Source organism: Ochotona princeps, chromosome 26, assembly GCF_030435755.1.
Source record: "Ochotona princeps isolate mOchPri1 chromosome 26, mOchPri1.hap1, whole genome shotgun sequence".
In the NCBI taxonomy this organism is placed as follows: Eukaryota; Metazoa; Chordata; class Mammalia; order Lagomorpha; family Ochotonidae; genus Ochotona; species Ochotona princeps.
In genome coordinates this window covers 9,868,962-9,890,169 of record NC_080857.1, presented here as the reverse complement: position 1 = coordinate 9,890,169, position 21,208 = coordinate 9,868,962, and the positions used below count along the sequence as shown (strand labels likewise).

Sequence of the window (21,208 nt, the reverse complement as noted above, 5' to 3'; positions counted from 1 at the left end):
GATTTCTCCAATTATTCTATCTTTAACTGAGCTGCCTAGCCTTATACTGGTTCAGTAACTCCGTATTGTGCATGATTTGGCATTTGGTTGCGTCGTGTTGGACATATTTAACAGAGGGGGCTTATCACTCGAACAAGTGAGAAGCACGCACTCCAAGTGAGAGCTCACTTAGTCATGCGCCGGGATGGACGGTGGTGCAGCGCGTTGATCAGCTGCTACAACCCTGAGTCCACACTGCAGTGCCACGTGAGTCCCACTGCTTTGCTTCTCTGTCCAGCTCCCTGCCAACATACCCAAGACAGCAGCCAAAGATGCCCAGGTCCTGCCACTTAGGGGGGAGACCCGGAAATGGTCCCTGGTTCCTGGTGCAGCCCCAGCTTTTGAACCAGGGGATGGAACATCTCTGTACCTCTCCTTTTCCCTGTAACCCTGCCTTTCAAATAAATAACTTTTTACAGTCACGTGCTACGAGAGACGCTACTCACCCAGATCACCTGTAACTCTGTAAGATCCACTTGCAAAAATCCAGAAGAAAACTCCTTTGGCACTTCTAATCAGCGTGCCCCCTTTGTTTACTCTTCCTGCGATGAACACTCCCCCCACCTCGGGGGTCTCTATGTAAACATCACACTTCACAGTCATGTTGGTCCTGCAGAAGCAAACAGGTGATTAGAACTCTTCAATACTGCCCCTCCTCTCCAGAGTGGAGCAGGTGGGAAGGAGGAAGCTTGGATCCCAACCATGAAGACTCCCAGACCTTCACCACAAACTATTAATACGAGCAACAAGGACTATATCCCAACTGCCAAGGAGGCCACAGGGAATTGGATGCCCTCGGAGACCGAGTACTCTGAGGTCACCCACCCCCAACCGGAGCTTCCACATGGGATGGAAGAAGTCCAAACACTACCGTGCAGAAACCAACGTCATCGGAAAAACAACCAGAAGCCCTGAGCGGTCCGCAGAAACAGAACAATAAACGTCCTTCGGGACCAGGGAGGAGAGCTTTCTCTGGTCTGAGCCTGGCTCCACCTCTGGACCCCCACTCTCCCTTGCAATGACCATCGGGATCGCTTCGAAAACCCCTCACAGCAAACAAACAATCATACAAACTAAAAAAAAAACCTAAAATAAATAGACAAACAACAAAAAGTAGAGCTTGGAATCTGACAGGAAAGAGCTGGCGTGGATTGGCTCATGCCTCGCTGGGTGGGACACAAAGATTAGTCACTCCTCACCAAAAAAAATGTTCTGCTCCTTAAATGTCGACAAATGTCTTGTTAGAGTTACAAGCCAGTCTAGATTATCCTAAAATCTGCCAAGATCAGCAAAATTATACTTCAACACAACAAATGGCTAAATACTAAGATGAAATAGAATGTCAATGAGCTAATCATAGGTTGTGGTTAAGAACTTGCTTTTTTTTTTTTTTTTTTTTTTTTACATACTGGTTACTCAAAACCATGTCAATTCCATAATGTTGCAAATTGCTGTCGATGTTATATTGGGACTCTTAACTGACTGGGATGATATTCTACCAGCTCTAACTTCGGACCAGAAATGGTCTCCCCAAGAAACTGTTCAACCCATCTGGACAATAAATAGCTGGACTCTATGCTTGGTATACGTTTGCAAGGAAAGAATCTTGATTGAATTTGAACTGTAATACTGTATCAAGGTGGAGGAATCCACCAGGGGGGAGGGGCGTGGGGAGGGGTGGGGGGATTCCCAGAGCCTATGAAACTGTCACATAATGCAAAATAATTAATAAAAAAAAATACTGCCCCTCCTAATGTAGGGAGAAGATGTCACTTCTCTGCAAATGCTCCCAAACTTCTGACTGAGGTAAGCTTATGATTGGCTGAGTCTGAACTTGCCCTGGGGAGGGGCTTCCAAAAATATTCATTAAGGACAGTTTGAAGTCCTATGTGATTCAATGGAATCATTTTGTTGCCTTGCTTAATAGGACACACCACTTGTACGTTCTGATAAAACAACTTGTCATCCTTATAGTCCATGGGATGTCTGTGTCTTGTCCCTGATCCTGTCTTTCTCCCCCCCCACCCCACCCAGACACTCATAAAAGATTAAGGCTGCCACAGGATGCTGAATAAAGAGCTTTATTCACATTTCCCTCTCAAAGGAAGCCAGGCAGGCAGTGCCAGTGGCCCAAGAGGGCTTCCGTTACAGGATCTCGTGCGGCAGGTCTGAACTTACAGGTCCACTGCTGACACCACAGGCCCAGTCCCACCTGGAGGACTGCTCTGCACTGGCATTGGGACTCTGGTTCTAGGCTCAGACTCCTTTGGAATCTATCCAAGAAAGGAAAAGGCGCAGCCCACCAGGGACTACTAAATCAACCCAGAACTCCTTGTGGGACCTCAACTGTTCTGCACAGGGCTGTCACGTTTCCCATGACTGAAGACTTTAAAGTTTCTCTAGACTTGTGGGAGAACTAGGGACTAGAAGGGAAACTTATAATTGGCAGGAAGGCAATTCAGAATAGAACGAGACTTTCTGCAGCGTTCTACAGATAAGCAAGTCAAGGCTCCTCTCAGAAATACCTTCCCTCTCCTGTCCAATTTCCAAGCTTCAGATAGGGCTGTCTGGTGGCTCAGCCTTACCGTCTGCCATATCTAAATTGGATTGCTTATGAGTGGCTATTTTTTCCATAGTGGAAATATACTAGTTATAGGAAAAATAGCAAACAAAACAAAACAAAAACAAAACAAAAAACCTAAAATGAGTTTAAGTTACACATTGAAATTCTGTAACTAAACTGTAGGGAAGGTTAAATTGGTTTCGCTAAGTGAACAACAAACACAACTTGTCTCTTTACCACACATCCACCAGCTAAAGCTGATTTACTGTTTACTATCGCCATCTACTGTCCAGAGGTAAATGGCTTTTCTACAAAAGCTAAGACGGTGTAAGTCTAGCATTAGTCCACCAGGTGGCAGCCCAGATCAACAAATTAACCAACACAACTAACTGAAAAATCTGCAAATCTATTTATCAGTAAATATTAAATTATAATTTGACCCAATGTCATCAATTTTTAAATTTGGTTCAAACTTCTCTTGCAATGATTTGGAAACCCTTGAGAAAAGGATACTGAAGTGGTGTAAATATTATAATTTTGGGGGGGGGGGGCATACCTGTTTATAATTCATGGCTCATTAACTCCCTCCCCAAGAAAGGCCATGGAAACTCAACTAGTAGCTCCTGAGAGCCAGCACATTCCAGAGGGGATTTTGTCCATGTCCTGGAGGAACACTGCTGAAAGAGTTGGATACAAAGACCTTGCAGGCTTTTCCCATGAAGTCCACGTACTGAAGCCTCTGTGAGTATCCAGGAGTTCAGAGAGCTTCCAGCAAGGTGGTGGCCCTTGCTCCACGCCTCACCCTATAGAGCTCTACAACTGTGCCTTCTGTCGTATTGTTTGTGAGAAACCAGTAAGTGGTTTCTTTGAGTTCTGTGAACTGATCAAGCAAATTGAAGGAAACCAAGGAGGGCTTATAGAACCCAAGGTGGAGTTATGGAAATCGCAGATAAAACCCCAGGGGCTTGCAACTGGCACCTAAAGCACAGAGGGAGTCTTAGGATCTGAGCCCAAAATCCCAACCCCAACCCCAGCCCTGGGGGGACACTAGCTCCAGGTAGACAGTATCAAGACTGCACTGAATCATGGAGTGCCCAGCTGGTGACTGCCCCACAACTTGCTGGTGGAGAGAAACACCCCACCTTTCAGAGCACAGAAGTAATATGTGTTGTAAACACATAATAGGAGCATTCAAAACTGAGTTTAACTTGGTTTCTCCTTCTCTATCTTCAGGGGCAGCAAGCACAATTTGCTGATCGAACAACTGTCTCACACCTGTGGCCCCAAACAAGGAGCCGCACGGGACAGCTCTGCTCTAGCAGGACCTGACAGTGGTAAAGGCTGTCTCAGCCACATGCACGCTGGGGACATCAAGCTCGCTTACCACCTGTAGTCTCCCAGGATGCTGATGGTGCTGGCTGCGTCGGCAGCCCAGGTCACGGGCCGCTGGTTGAGAACCTGGCGGAGGGTGAAGCGGTGTTCTCCAGAATTCTCGATGTTGGTGTAGTACTCAAACACGCCAGTCTGATCAGCGAAATTCGGAGGTTCACTAAAGTATGGGTAATCTGTCGGAACACAGTGAACCCCGCTTAGTAGCAACTCCTTTCAGAGGCTCTCCCCGCCGATACTGAATAAAAGATTTTAAAACACTTTGGAAAATCTTGAAATGAATAAACATTGCTGCTGCCAAAGTTGAAGATTTAAGTCTAATAAAGAGATAATGACTTTGTCAGCGGGGATGCACTTATAACTCACTGGGTGGGACACAAAGATTAGTTGCTCCTAACTGGGGTATGGAAGATTTCTCTGCACACCTCTCCTAAACAAGCTCACCTAAACTGTTGACATATATCCTGTTAGAATTATAGAGTTAGACCACCCGAAAAACATCCAGGTTCAGCGAAATCATGCTTCAATGCTATAAACTGCTCAAGACTAAAATTAAAATAGGCATGAGACAGCTGAATAGCAATCTAAGCCATTTTAAGGTGTATAGAACACGGTTGAATGTAAACCAAAATTGCAATGTCTATGAAGAAGTCACAGGTTGTGGTTGAGAACCTGCATTTTCCTATTAACATATTGGTTAATCAATACCATGTCAATTAATGCCATAATGTTGTAAATGGTTGGAAATATTATGTTGGGGCTTTTAATTGATTGGGATGATACTCTGCCGGCTCTACCTTCAGACCAGAGATGGTCTCACCAAGAAACCATTGAACTTACCAGGACAATAAGATGCTGGACTTTATGCTTGGTAAATACCTCCAATGAAAGAATGTCAACTGAATTTGAACTATGGAAATGCAACAAGGTGGAGCAATCCACCGTGGGGGGAGGGCTTTGGGAGAGGCAGGGGGAATCCCAGTGCATAAAAAAATGTATCACATAATGCAATGTAATTAATTTTATAAAAAGGAAATGCAATAAAAATATATGTTAAAAAAAGAAAAAATAATAAAATAAAAAAAAGAGATAATGACTTTGTAATGTCACCATTACTACGTGTCAAGCTGTCAGACTGGAGAGACAGACTCCGTGTGACGTGGGATGTCTGCATTTGGCGACGAGCACAGAGCCTGAGTTCTGGGGTATGAGAGACCCAGGTTTAAATCTTAGCTTAGTCTGTCACTGTCACCTTCGAAAGCTAAGTAGCGTCTCTGTATCTTATGTTTCCTCCTTTCCAGGGAGGCAAGAAGGGGGGAACCGAGTGAGAGGTGCACACAAGCCAGCGCCTGCAGAGGGGAAGAGTTCGTCACTTCTAAGAGGAGCATCGTCAAACGTGCCTCCCTCTTAACACAATCTTCAGCTCAAAGAACATTAGAAAAGGTGCCATATTATCAATTTATAAGACATCTTCCAAAATGCAGCAACACCAGTTTGGGGGTTAGGCCCCTTTCTAATCTTATTAAATTATAATCTTATGATAATCAAGTCTATCAAAGAACAATCCTCATCGTAAAATCTTAAAGCTATCTCCACTTCATGCTTTTCCAACTACGTTCACATCATTATCTCATTGGACAATATTAAGAACTCCAGTATGGTGTTCCAAGTCCTGGCTTACAGGTTTGACTTTAGTTTTTAGTTTCACTTGATGGCCAATAAAATCTGGCATTTTCGACTGGAACAGCCAGAACTGTCTCCGTGTTCAGGTCCCAGGACAATGTTCTGGACCAGCAGGCGTCCTTCCGTGTCATGAACAGCACCATGCCAAACATGGACACTGGACCCCTGAAAATAAATCCACTTAACTTTGCTCAATGAGCCACAGAGCACTAAGACAGTCATGTCAGGTGAAATTAATGTGAACTCTTGTAAGAAGTCACTTCAAAGAGTTGCAGGAAAACAAACTACCAGTTTACCCTCAGCTCCCTCTAGTCTTTGTTACACAACACATTTGAGAGGACTTCAATATACAACCTAAAGGGTTTCAGGCTCCAATCTGCTAGAAGAGCCTTTCCTAGGAAACTGAGCAAGGCCTGGAGGGAGGGCAGTAACCGGAAGGGGTAGTGGCATTAGGTATGAAGACAGCAGAGACCCTGCCCAGGAACCAGCAGCCTCAACATGGCTCAGGAGCGGCCCCGCACGGTGCACTCCCCAGGCCCCTGCCCAGGAACCAGCAGCCTCAACATGGCTCAGGAGCGGCCCAGCACGGTGCACTCCCCAGGCCCCTGCCCAGGAACCAGCAGCCTCAACATGGCTCAGGAGCGGCCCCGCATGGTGCACTCCCCAGGCCCCTGCCCAGGAACCAGCAGCCTCAACATGGCTCAGGAGCGGCCCAGCACGGTGCACTCCCCAGGCCCCTGCCCCAGCACGATCCTCCCTGCCCAGTGCCAAGTGGGCTGCCCAGTCTGATAATACTGCACGCTAATACTCTGAGAGGCATTTCACCAGCTTCATACCCAGAAAACCATTTGTACTGGGAAAGAGGGTGGGAGAAGGAGAAGCAGAAGCAAGAACTGGACCCTATTCCCCTATAAAGTCTGGTCAGGACACCAACTGGGCTCTCAGTAACTTGCCAAGAGGCCCACTTGGCCTGACAGGTGACTCCCTAGGCTGCCCCATGCAGAATGATTGAAGCCTCCCTGACACTTCTGAGGAGGTGCCCGTCTGTTCCCATGGATGTGCTACCTCACTGAACTTTGCCACCTGCCTCACCACTGTTCTCTGTCTCCCATCTGAAATCTTCTAGGAGGACAAGAACCTCTGTTCCAGCCACCTGTTAGCAGTGGGCGTCTCCTCTGACAGAGCAAGCACTCCCGCAGTCAAAGGGGCGTTCAAGCTGCTCTCCAGCAAGGCCAGTTCCAACCACTTCGCTCTCCTGCAGAAACTGGTTTTAGGAACAGATGACAGAGCCATGGACTGTGAAGCCCATAGCCTATAAACAACTAACCTTCTTCCTGACTGACCCATCTATGAGTACAGCCCATCTTCTGACTGTTGTCCCAGTAGCTTTCCCAAGTTATCCAAAATCCATGGCTTTGCAGTTTTAGGGCAGAGCTCCATGGATCCCCAGGAGAGCTCTCACACTGGTGTAAAACCCCCAGGGGCAGCTAGAGGGAGCTGTGTTATCCAAGGAAAACAGAAATATCCATAGCACTAGCTTTTCTAACACAGTGGAAAGTCAGGAATGAGTAAGATTTAGCCTCCATGTAAGTGGAAGTTGCCCAGAATGTGCTAACAGGAAACAAAGTTGCAAATCTTGAATTGTATCAAGCTAGGAAACAAAGTTGCAAATCTTGAATTGTATCAAGCTAGAACTTTTATTCTGACACTAATCTATATTCTTCCAGGTTCTGAAAATCCAAGGTCTTCAAGTTGATACAAAAAATTTGATCTTCCACCACCAGGAGATTTGAGAGTTAAACCAATGTGCTTTCTGACAGTCACTCTATAATATACCTGGCATGCCAGAAACCACCCTATTACTGTGGAAGATGGAGAGGAAGGTAAATCGCAGTGAAAAACACCTACCATCGTCAAAATCATCCATGTAGCTGCACGGGAATGGCTGGGATTCGGGAGGAAGTGGGTGACTGCCTTTCCGGCCGGTGGTGAGGGTGGTGAGTGTGAACAGCTCATCCTCCTGAAGTTGCAGTGTGAATTGGCCATTGCTGTCCAGCAGCTGAAAGAGATGTTACCACCATACAGGCTTCTGAAAACACACTCATCCCTTTCACAATTAAAGCAGCCATTATATTGATTTCCATTACATGCAAACTTTGAGAAGCTTTTCTACTGCTTTCAGTTAAAGGGTTTTTCTTTAATCATATCTTTAATAATGAATTAATAGTCTGATCTGTGGGAGACTGCATCCCATACGCTGGCTTAGGAATAACCACAAATGAAGCTCATCTTTCCTGTGAGTAAAGTTAATCCTATTATGTCATTTCTAACAATTTGTTACACAGAAAAACGTATAGACTTTTTTTAGAACTCAATACACAGAACAGTAGCTGACTGTCAGAACATAAATTACTACAAGAAAACAATAGCAGGTGTGTGTCTGTTAGGTGAAGTAGTGCGCCTGATTGGGCCAATTCACTCTTAGAAACTTTCCCTGTGTCAATAAACACAGCAGCACACACCTGGGCTATAAAACTAACAGGCAGGACCCGGTCCTCCGGGTGTCTGATGAAGAGGAAGAAGTGTTTAACCAAACAGGCCCAGGGTCCCAGGTGGTCACCCCACTAAGTGGGTAGAGACAAGTTCAGAGGGGGTGATACCCCAGGTAAGTCTTAAAGAGACAAGATTACCAGGAAAAGACATTCTAGGCTTGAGGTTGGGGGGACAGGGCGTGTGCAAAGTCACAGAGCCAGGAAATCAGGCCTGCTATGCAGCGAAAATTGCAGCAAGCTCAGTCTGAAAAGGGCCAGGAGAGTGGGGCCTGGATGTAGAAGCAAAGCAGCGCACAGAGGCACCCCAAGGCAAGAGCCTGACAAAGCCCAGCTCTGCATTTCAGATCCACACTTGTGGTACCAGTCCGGCAGGGGAGGCCGGGAACACAGGAGGCAGCCAAGGTAACCCCGGGAGTGCAGCATTGAGGAAGTTAGACGGGATGCAGGAGCGGGGACGGAGACTCCGCAATGAGTAACAGATCTCCACGGAGGGCACAAGCCAAGACAGAGTCTGGAATGAGACTGGAAGCTCCTCCCAGGGCGGCCAGGGAACAGTGATTCCATGCACCAGGATGAGACGGTAGCCGAAAGACAGTCCTAGAAACAGTACTGCCTGCAAAAGGACTTCCACCAAAAACAAACAAGACCCCAAGTTGCAGACAACTTTATCTCTGCAGTGCTAATGAGTTACACCTGTGGCACAGCAGGTAAAGCAGTCGCTTGGCATGCTCGCAACCCTTCCTGGAGTGCCAGTTCAAGCCCTGGCTGCTCCACTTCCAAGCCAGCTCCCTGCTAATGTGCCTGCCACCCATACAGGACACCCAGCTGGGGCTTTACTTTTGCAAAACAGAAACTTTTGTTTTTCAAAAACTACCCATAGTGAGTCCAGTTGCTTGAAGAGCGGTCTCTCCCGTGCCGATGACTTCCCAAGCTTCGTGTACCACACCTGCAGCTCTGGGATTTCACTCTGGGGAGAAGACGAAAGAGCATCCTTGTGTGAGTCCCAAAATCCTCTCTGAGCATGTGAAAAGAATAATGACGCATTCCATTTCCACTTAGCAAAAAGAGTCACCTCAAATTTTAAACAAAAACACACTTTATTTCCTACACACACCAATGAATCTTGCCAAATGTTAAAAAAAAAAAAAAAAAAACTCAGTGTGTTTGCTTCAAAGCTGCTCATTACTGTCTCTGTGTGAAGTGCTTCTGAAGAATTCTCTGGTATTAAAATCATTAATCCCATATCCGTAACCAAAAAGGCACTTTATGTTCTCAATTCAAATCTAACCACAGGAAGAAATGGCAAGAATCCAATGCCTTCAGTTTTGTTTTATTTTTGGCATAGAGAACTTTCCAGATCAAGGCTTGAACATTCCCCTCCCGGCACAGTTGATGCTTGCCCACAGGTACAGACTTTCAGAAGCTCTGAGTCCTTTGGAGCCACAGAGAGCAGAAAACAGGGTGTTTGTCCACTCACAGGCAAACTGCTAACAGTTCATAAGACTTCACTGAAGAATTGGCTAACCTTCAAAGAACACGTAAGTTCTCGAATCAAAACACAATGAAAGGTATGTTTACTTACAAAGGATCCCTGAAGAGCAAATGTAGCAAATTGTCGGGACACGTTGAAATAAGGAAGGATTGGCCGTATACATTGAGAATTTCTATGACTCTGAGGGGAAAAGAAAATCACTTCAGTTATCCTAATGATAACCATGCTATCTTTTGGGAACACGGGGTTGAATAGTTAATGTTCCAGGATTAACACAAAGGGGACAACTTTGTGGTACAGTGGCTGAATCGCCATTTGGGATGTCCACGTCTCCTATGTGAGTACCTAGGTTGTTCAAGTGCTGGCTATTTCTTTTCTAATCGTGTTTCCTGCCAATGTGCGTCCCAGGCGACAGCAGGTGTTGGCTCCAGCACTCGGGTCCCCGTGGCTCACATCAGAGCCCTGGAGGGAACTCGGGGCGTCTGGTTTCAGCACCAGTTGTTGCAGGCATATGGGGAATAAACCACTGTCTGGAATCTCTTCCTTTGTCTATCCTTTCTCTCTCTTTCAAATAAAACAAAAGTAAATAAATAAAAAGTTTAGAGATTACTGGAAATGAAATATATTAGATAACAAATGCAGTCTTATTTTGAATATTAAAAGCCTTTTAAAAGCCTTTTGTTGAATGTGTTTTGTGTGTACCTAGTAAACGATGACATTTTAACTGAATCAAACTTTGAATTTATAACTAAACTCCAGACACATTTATGTCACATACAGATTACACTTAATTTATAATATTTTCCAAGTAAGATCTACCAAATAAAAATCAAAAGCAAGGCATTTAAATACCTTTCAAATATATACTCACTGAGGCCAGCTAAATATATATGTAACAAATAGTTCTCATATTGCTCTTTTTTTTAAAGAGCTATTTCTTTTTATTGGAAAGTCAGATATACAGAGAGGAGGAGAGACAGAGAAGAAGATCGTCTGTCTGATGATTCACTTCCCTAGTGACCGCGATGGCTGGAGCTGAGCCAATCCGAAGCCAGGAGCCAGGATTCCGGGTCTCCCACGCAGATGCAGGGTCCCATGGCTTTGGCCGTCCTCGACAGCTTTCCCAGGTCACAAGCAGGGAGCTGGATGGGAAGTGGAGCTGCCAGGATTGGAACCAGCACCCATATGGGATCCTGGCACGTGCAAGGCGAGGATTTCAGCTGCTAGGCCACGGCGCCGGGCCCAATATCCTTTTTTTAATTATTAAGAACTTACTATTGTGAACTGGGATCAAAAGAAGCTTGGGACAGGATCCCTACTTTAGCTAATGTAACAACCACAGAGTGTTTATTGTACAAGGGTCTGCACCAGGCTTTGTGAACAGGAAAAACTTATTATAATTAGATATTTCACTATCTCACTTGTAATAATTGTAGATAGGCAACAATGAGAAACAGAAGAGCTGGGAGGTTCCCAGAGGCCCTTCATTCCTGGCTCCCTGCCTCACGCATCACCTTCTTAGGATGCTTCTGGGTCTCTTATGTCACAAGGAAGTCACATGACCAGCACACGCACACTAGGCTCCACCTGGAGATGACATGAAAACTTTTCGGGAGAACACCGTGTGCCGTGACCCCACCCAAACTCTACCTCACCTGAGCAGTCAATGAAGGTACCGTTTCCTACCCAGTAAGTGGGTCAACACAATCTCTCCTCACAATCTCTCCTCATGGGAGGGTTCTTCTCATGGCCTGTCTTTGCTGGGCTGCCTACCCTCACATGAGAATGTCTACTTTCTCTCTCTCTCTCTCCCTCTCTCTCACTCTCAATGAATTCTACTCCCATGCTTTCACTTACCTATGTTTCTACCTTGAATTCTTCTCTCGCTCAGAGATAATATCCTGGAATATGGTGGAACTCATGCCACGATAATAGCACAACTAGACAGAGAATCAACAGGGACATAGAAATTCGCACAATGCTTCCAACTGACTGCCTTGATTGACACCTGCAGTTCATCGTACCAAGCCTCAACAGAGTGAATGCTCTTTTCAAGCAACAGGTACCATATTCTTAACCATTAAAAAGTAGAATAAATTCAAAAGATTTAAATCATATAATAATGACAGATCACAAGGAATTAAATAAAAATAACAAAAATCTATGGAAAATTTAAAAAACTTGAAACATTTAGAAAACATTGAAATAATCCACGCATGAAATAAAAGATAAAGAATTAACAGGTGAGGGGTCAGCATGATGGCTCAACTGGGTGGCCAATCCTCTTCCTGAAAGGGCCAACATCGCATATGGGCATGGGTTCACATCAATGCTAGTGCACTTCTGATCCAGGTCCCCATTGGGAAAGCAGTGGAGAATGACCCAAAGCCTTGGGACGCTGCACCTGCACAGGAAATCTGTCAGAAGCTCCTGACGCCTACCTTCAGGTTGGCTAAGCTTCCAATTGGCTCAGCTATGGCCATTATAGCCATTTGGAGAGTGAACCAGCAGATGAAAGATCTTTCTCACTCTCTCCATAAATCTGCCTTTCTAATAAAAATAAATAAATCTTGGAAAAAGGTGAAAATTTCCTAAACTTCAGGAAAACTTACGTAAACTACAAAGCCAGAAACCTCCAAAAGTCAAGGCAAAGAGAAGTGCATATAATATATTATGTAACATATAATAAAAATGCTGAAAATCAAAGAAAAGAAACCTCTTGAAAACAGCAAGAGAAAATATGACTTAATCTTTTACAAAGGAATTGTAAAAAGCTGACGTCACCTAGGGAGGGACATGTTTAAAGTGCTGACGGAGAAACTGACAACCAAGAGTCCTGTATTCATCAAAATACCTTCAAAATATGAAGGTAAAATAAGAATATTCTCAAACAATAACTGAATTTGTTAATAGCAGAACCAACTTGTACAAAATAGTAAAAGTACTGCAAGTAGAAAGCATTAAGATCCAAGACCATAATTCATACCCACACAAAAATTACTGGCAAAGATGATTATGCAACTATAAAACAATACGAATGCATATACTTCATTTTCTCACAATCGAGTTTAAAGGTAGTTGATGAGACAACATGTATAAAATTGTATTTTGGCACTCACAACACACAGAAATGAAGTGTAACCCATAACAGCACAAAGAGGCCAGGTAGGAAAAAGTTGTATTGAAAAAAGGAAAGAACACCAGGTTGTAATTAAAATCCACAGAACAAATGGTAAATGAGATCAATACAACAAATGCCATACATACATAGTTGTTCTTCTTTCTTCTCTCAACTTCCTTAAAAGTTTAATTTATATATACAGAAACAATTATAACAATGCCTTTGTTACATTTGTAACAAAGAGAAGTTGATATATGTGATACTGGAACAAAAAGATAAGGTAACACAGTAAAATAGGGTAATGATTTGCATCTTGCTGGAATTCAGTCAGCTTGAATATGAAGTGATTCTGATAAGTTACGATGTGTATGGTAGACCTCAAAATAACCATTAAGGACATAATTCACAAAAATATAGTGAAAAAATCATTGAAAGAATTAAAATGCTACATTTTACACTCCTCATGTAATGCAAAAAAAAAAAAGAGCAGTAAAGGTGGAATAAAGCAAAAAAAAATAACACAAATAGAAAAAAGATCACAGGAATGATATGAAATTGCGTCAATATTAAACTAAACAAGATTGATCCAATCCCAAATACTAAATGCAAGAGCAAGATCCGACAGTTTGCTGTTGAAAGGTAACACATATTATATTCAAAGACACAAATAAATTGAAAGCAAAAATAATATAGAGATATATTCTACCAATAGGAAAACACAAGATTGAAATGGCTCATACAATAGCAGACTAAACATACATTAAAACAAAAAGAAAAAATGTTGTGACATCTCACCATCTCTAAGGATGTTTATGTATGTATATATATTTTTTAAAGGTGCCAAGTTTTGTATAATGTGCTTTTCCAAGTACTAAAGAAGCGAGATCGTAAGAACAAAAACATACCATAGTTTCAACAATGAGGGTGAGGTTACCCAAGCCATCAGTCAGAGCTACGTAACTTCCTCCTTTCTCTAAATGGCCAACTGTCTTCAAGTAATACCAGCCTGGTTGAGTAAACTGGGTGGTATGTGCTACAAAAAAGCAGAAAACATTCAAAAAAGATTAAAAAAAATAGTGATAATGGGGTTTCTTTAAAATTTTTTGACTCTGATTAAAACCTAATAACCAATTTCTATTTAGGAGGAATATACTTGTCAACCTCATGTTTTAATTTTTAAATCATGAATCCAGTTAAAAAATATAGCCAGAGGAAGTTGTTTGGAATAACTGGTAAAAATAAATGGACCTATCAGTTCAAGAACATGGATTAGTTCCCTCCCAGCCAAAGCTCGTTGCTACTAAATCTATCCAAACATGACAACATAAAAGCTTGAAAACTGAATAATGCATGTTCGAAAACTATGTTTTACGGTTTCAAACAGATTATTTATACAACATACAAAAGAGCATTTCTAAAAGTTCATGGAAAAATGAAACCAAAAGATCTACATGCAACTTTTGGAAGGACCTGTGTGTATTTATTATCATCTATCCCTAAAAGTCATCCTGAAAGTATACTAAGTAATATTGCACATCCACACACATCCACAAAAAAATTGAGAAAATTATAAGAGTATTTTAGTTCATCTAAATAATATGGGGCAATCAATTTTAATATGTAAGGGTTAACCAACCCAGATATATAAGTTCTACTGAATTTCCGTATTTTAGAATAAGATTTAAGGAGTTTTAGAATCATGTCATGGTCATAAGACTAATGTCACGATTACAAATCTGCCCAAGAACACATAAACAAAAAAAATCAATATGTGCTCAAGATTAAAACTAATCTATTTCAAATTCAAACTTTTCCTGAAAGCAACTTATCTTTGAAGAAATTTATTTTTAAAAAAGATTATTATGAGTTTAAAGCAAATGGTCATAAATGTTCAAACCTTTACTCAAGAAAACTACAGAAAAAAATCAGTATTATTCATTGGATTTTTTTTTTAATTTTGCTTAAATGTATTATTAGGATGGTTCTAAGCTTCATTAAAAAAAATGATGCCACACCATTCATTGTCTACATGAAATTAAACTTCTTAATGAGTAAAACCAGACAAAGTTTTGCTTCAGTTGACATGTATAGAGTCTGATAGCCCTGTTCATTTTCTCTGAGCCGTGTCAATGATGTCTTGTTCGGTACGGATTTAATTGACTTCCTCCTTGTTCTGAGAAGCACAGCTTGTCTGGATTTCCACGTCCCATTCCTTCATGCTCTGCAGCTCTGTGGACTTCCGTTGAGCTTGCTCTAACATCTAGCTGGCTCCCTCTTCATGTAACACTCTGCAGCCTGCGCTCCTTTGCTGTCTACATGGGAGTCATGATCTGATCTTTTTCTGAAAATTACTTTTAACAACAGATATCAGTACATTAATGGGACATTCTAAAGCTATGATAGTTTGCCTGAGTTTTGCATTTACCAATTTAAGCATTCAATAGTTTTTGTTTGCTTGCCTGATTTGCTGCCCACCTTTGATTTTGTTACCACACAACTTGAACCAACAAAACTATATTAATATATAGTTAAAGCATCTCCAAGACTCACTCACTCAAGACTTTTAGAAACTCTGAACTGGAATGAATCTTTAAAATATATATATATATTTTCCATTAATTACTGTCATAACTAAGCCTTTGTATTTAGGTGTTTCTTTTTCTTTCTCCATCTCAGTATCTTCTTTCCCTATGTCTGACTTCCTCCTCTATCACACCCTTGTCCTAAGAGCCTGGTCTTCAAATAACTGAGACTGAAATACAGAAAGCAAGATAGTTACCCAAAATTGTCTTTAAAAAAACAACTGCACACACATACAAACCCACACAAAGTTTCTGTAACCTCCTCTAAGACACCAAGTTCTCTGCTTTAAGAAATATAAGGAAAAATAAATCTAAACCATACCTGTTACCCAGATAGGAGATTCTACCACATAATGCCCACTCCATGGCTCCTGCGCGGTCATCAATCCACTTCGCTCATACGGCAAGTGCTCATAGTAACTAGCCACCAAATTCCAAGCAATCGTTCTGAAAGATTCGTTGATTAAAGATAAACACCAAAACAGCTTAGGATCCTCATCCCCTCTACGTAAGTACATTTGTAAAAACTTCAGTAAAAAAGACTCACCACGGTTATGTTAGTAAATATGAATCACTGTCTGATGATTACACACACACACAAAAAAGAACATGTAAATAATTCTTAACATTCACAAAAAAAACATTCTGTGTTTTAAAAACTCCACTGTCGTACTCACCTAAATGTTTTCAGGAGTGAATCATGTAATTCCCCGCTCACACACACACAGTATACATGGGATACATACATTTTTTACCGACACAATGATAGAGCCAGAGGATGAACGATGGCCTACAAGCACCAGATGTGTTACAAATTTGAGTCAGATAAAAACAAAGGCTTCTTTCACACCTATCCTCCTCCTGGCAGCCAACCTTCGTAATGTCCCACATTCGTGACCTGATTTTTAAGAACCTGACTCTGAACTGTTGCCAAGTTTCACAACTGAAAACCCTTAAGAGTCAGACTACTTGGGTTCAAACCATAGTTCCACCACCCACCTCTCTGACCCCTCAGTTTGCTCATCTGTAAAATAGGTATGATTGTACCCAGCTCACGTGTTAAACATCCGAATGCATGTGAAAACTGCAGAGCAGAACATACAGACTACAGCACAGTCTGGGCCATTCTTGTGTCTGTCAGCGACAGCTAGCTGCACCAGCTGCTGCGCCACCCTGGCCCATTCTTGCACATCATCAGGTCCTCACAGTTCACAGCAGCTGCTAAACCCTAGGCTGGTGAGTCTAAGGTTCTCAGGAAATTCAAGGGCAAAAGGGAGATGCTCTGCATAACACTGCTTAGTTGCTAGCCGTTAAAAAGAAATTAAACAAAAAAACAATTTACCCATAACATTTTATTTTTCTTATCAAGGCCTTATAAAAACAATGGCAATCATAGCAAATCAAAGTCTTCTAATTCTCTCAATACAAATTACAAATAATAGTCCCAATTTTCAAAGCAAAATCACTCTACATTATGAGAGTTCCTGTGGTTGTGCCCACGGTTTCTAAGATGCCTCACATCCTCTGGCTAGTGATAGGTGTATAAATTGAGACAAGCCTTCTAGATGGCATGTAGTGAAATAAGTAAACCACATTTCAAAAACTCTATATACATCTGACTGACATTCCATTCCCAAGACTATATCCTAGGCAAACAGTTATAGTTCATACTAAGATATTTTGAACAAGGCTACTAAGGAAATCTGAAACACTCTCCATTTCTAGAAAAAGGGAAAAGGTCAATCAGACACAACACATTTCCTACAACAGTACTTCCCAAACTTGAGTGGCATCAGAACCACCTGTGGCAGTGACTGGTGAGCCCCACTAGCCTTTCCTGAAAATTCTGAGTTAGTACCTGGATTCCTGCCCAGGAATCAGTACAGCATGTACCTCACACACTTTCAACAGAGGGCAAGTTTGGGAAATCCTGCTTTACACAACAGAATACTAACAGGCATTAAAAGCCATGAAGTGGAAACACAATGTCAACTGAAAAGCCACTTGTTAAACAGTTTATAGCAGGGTCTCAAATACTAACAATACATACACATAAATACAAGCGGACATGCACCAATGCTTCTAATGGTAAGATCATGAATGCTACATTTTCATCCTATTTAATCTTCAGTTATTAACCGAACACACATTTCTCTTAAAAGCAAACATCCTATCCTAAGCATCTTTTCTTTCAGCAAGAGAAGAAAAAACATAGTATTTGTGCAACTGGCATTGAAATCCCAAAACTACATAAATTAATTTTAAAACCCTGATTTGCTTTTGTTCTATTTATCAATTTATTTCAATCCAATCACAAACTGTTTTCTGAGCATTTGAGAAAAATTTCCTTTAGAAGTAAAGACTTGTGGGCCTGGCAGGGTGGCTCACTGACTAAATGCTAGCTTTGTAAGCACCAGAATCCCATATCTGCACTGGTTCATTTCCCGGGTACTCCACTTCCCATCCAGCTCCCTGCTTGTGGCCTGGAAAAGCAGTGGAGGACAGCCCAAAGCCTTGGGACCCTGCACCTGCATGGGAGACCAGGAAGCATCTGGCTCCTGGTTTCAGATCAGCTCAGCTCCAGCCACTGTGTCCATTTGGAGAATAAACCAATGGATGGAAGATCTTTCCCTGTCTCTCCTTCTCTCTGTAAATCTGCTTTCCCAACAAAAATAAATAAATCTTGGGAAAAAAAAAAAAGACAGTGTGTTCTCCTTTAAGAACCTCTGTTTTGTAACAGTCGCACAAGGTAAGTGATCCCATGAAGAACCCAAGTGGATGGCCACAGAATAGCTGGACTGTTCTTTTAAAAACATCACTGTCAGGAAAATGGAGAAAAAGAAACTGATTGAGAGTGACAAGAAAGGCATCCTAAACACAACGCATGCTGCTTATGCAGACCTTCCTTTTCTTAAAAAAGGAAATCTGAATGAATGAATGAATGAATGGATAGAGTCCCAGCTACTCACCCTCCCACCGATTCCCTGCTAATGCCCCTGAGAAATTCTCAAATGATGGCTCAAGTGCTTGGGACCTGCCAGCTGCATGGGAGCCCCAGGCAGAGAGCTGGGCCCCTGGCTTCCACCTGGTCCACCTCCGCTGCTGCAGCCACAGGAAGCCACAGCACGGAAGGTCTCTCTCTCTCACTCTGCTCTCAAATAATAAATACATAAATATTGTTTTAAAAGAAATTAAAAATGAAAAATTATAAATGATTTGTAAAAAAAATCAATGCAGACTAGATATGAGAAATACTTTCCAATGCTCTCCTGTAATGAAAAGCCATCACATAGGAGACCACACGTAACGCTTTGGAGGTACAGGCTACATTACATGTTTAGGGATGATGTGCCATGACATAATTTATAACCATTCACTACAAGTAGCCTGTCAAAAATCATATACTGTACAAATTTACTATACATGTAAATTACACTTCAGTTAACATGGCTCTGTTTAAAATTAACTATATCCAATACAGAAACAGACATATATACAGGTACAGACTACACTATTAGATAAGCAGACTTATACTATTATATAAACAACATTTTTACAATCATTGAATCTAGGTTGTAAGAAAAAGGCAGTCCAACACGAAGTCTTCTACTACTTGCCCCTCCAAACTTTTATAGCAAAAGAACTCTCAGAGGCTTTACTTACGAAGTCATCCATCCATTGATATAATTCTGATTCAATATGCGAGCCCAGCAGCCTGCACCCGTACCATTATTGGCAGTGCTAAAATCTTCAGAAGACCAAAGCTTCTTCCCAGTCATTTTTGCCTCCTTTACTGAGTGTGTCCCAGGATAATGAGCCCTGGAAAAGAGAAGGCATGATAATACAATTGATCGATAAATTTGGAGGGTGGCAAGAGTTTATCAACAGTTATTTGCCCATTATTTTCAGAACCCTTGTCATTTACTAAATGACAAGAACAGAGCTGGGGTGCTGCAAGTCTTCCAAGAAGGCCTCAGGTAGTCTCTCTCTGAGTTCCTTTTCCTCCCCAGTACACATCATGGAAACTTGAATTTCTCTTTCCCAAGGCTGGTTGTAGAAACTAAAATACATTCTAATGTTTCCCTTCCATTTACGTTTCTGTATTGGAGCTGGCCACCCACCTTGTCTGACAAAACCCCCATCTGCTCTGTGTTCCCCAATGAGGACTATGCCAGAGACCAAGAAGAAGGACAGGAAGGTCTTACTGGGCTCTCCCACTCCTGTCCTCTGGCGTCAGCTCATGCCCTTTTGTACAATCAGATTTTAACAAGGTTAGCCATGCTTTAATCATTCCTGTGTAATAAGGTTTCTGTGAAAACCTGGTAAGATTCTGAGAGTTTCTGTATAGCTGACCACATGAAGGCTTACAGGAAGGCAAACACTCGCCCACTCCCCAGAGCAAGGTGTATTGCAACCCTACAGAGTCAGGAGCTACTGAGCCTCAGATCCCACTCACCTGATGTATCTCTTTCACCTGGTTGCTTACCTGTATCCTTTAAAAGATCTTTTATAATAACCAGTAAATGCAACTCCTACAGTGCTTCCCTGAATTTTGTGAGTTAATTCTAGCAAGTTAATCAAACTTGGAGGGGGTGGGGCACGGAGGCCTCAATTCACTGGTGGTTGGTCATCAGTTCTGGAGGTCCAGGCCCTTGGCACTCTCAAGGTAGCTAGGGTCAGGAATGGCATGCATTTATGGACGTCTAGCCAGTGTCTGTCCTGCTACTGCTGCACAATTAATTCCTTGCTTGCTGCAGAGGAGACAACCCCAAACCTTTAGAGGTCAGGCTGAAAATGGTTTGTGCGTCTCACACAGGAATAAGTGGGAAAAGGCCAATATGGCACTTGAATGTATTTGTTGAATGAATAAAAATACAAGCCTTCTCCAAGGATTTAGAAATTTTGTGGCATTTCCCAGTAGATGGTAGACTGTCAGCTTGTGTTTCCCACCTATCACTGAATGCCCTTGAAATGACAGCAAAGAAAATCAAGCTGGGTCTAAACTAGCAATAGAGCACAGAATAGGAAGGAAGGCCCTCCAGAACTGAAGAATTTCAATGTTTCTGAAAACCATAAACTGCATGGAAGCATGCTGATGGATGGAGGTGGCTGAGGAGGTCACGTCCGGAAACACTGCAAGATGACAGTAAGATGGAGGCAAGATCCAGACTTCCCAGAGGAAGGCAGAGAGCACGACACCAACACAGCAGGCAGGAGGATGCCAGGAATGAGTCTGCAGGACAAAGCAATACCCTCTCTCTAATAATGCTGTCTGTGGTGGAAAGTTCAACATAGATTCACACTTATACGCAGGCAAATTAAAAAAGCAAGAATCCATGTCTGGCTCTTTCTTGAATAAAAACAAACTCCTTGGGAAAAGGCAGATATCACTACCTCAGAGAAGCAGTGAATCTCAACCCAGATGATTCATCCCCTGGGCGATGAATGTTATGTAGCCGTACCTGGACACTTTTAAACGTCCCACCTGGATTGCAAGCACTGACAGCTAATGACAAGTGGCCAGAAATCCCGCTAAGGCCCTGTAATACTTAAGATAAGTGTCAACAACAAAGAATTCTCCTGTGGGAAATAAGCAGAGCACGCAGCGGGTGCTTCATCGAGCAGTAAAGATGGCCATACCACACACTGGAGTGCCTGGGCGCAATCCTAGCTCTAGCTCCTGTTTCCAAATTCGCACCAACACAGGACACTTGGGGGGCAGCAATGCTGCATCTCACACAGGGATCTGCACCGCACGCCTGCTTCCTGGCTGCAGCCAGCCATTCC

The 21,208-nt window shown here is 42.5% G+C and overlaps 1 protein-coding gene across 2 annotated transcripts in view; it reads right to left on the bottom strand.

Annotated features, from left to right (window-relative positions):
- Positions 1-21,208, bottom strand: part of GALC (galactosylceramidase) — a 46,715-nt gene that overhangs the window by 5,846 nt on the left and 19,661 nt on the right. For both annotated transcript variants that reach the window (XM_058655190.1, XM_058655191.1), the window contains 8 exons: positions 19,085-19,240; positions 15,744-15,868; positions 13,745-13,872; positions 9,809-9,898; positions 9,101-9,193; positions 7,583-7,733; positions 3,987-4,167; positions 486-649 (listed from right to left, as the gene is read on the bottom strand). In XM_058655190.1, coding sequence (XP_058511173.1) covers positions 486-649; positions 3,987-4,167; positions 7,583-7,733; positions 9,101-9,193; positions 9,809-9,898; positions 13,745-13,872; positions 15,744-15,868; positions 19,085-19,240 — 1,088 coding nt within the window. The remainder of the gene's footprint in view (positions 1-485; positions 650-3,986; positions 4,168-7,582; positions 7,734-9,100; positions 9,194-9,808; positions 9,899-13,744; positions 13,873-15,743; positions 15,869-19,084; positions 19,241-21,208) is intronic.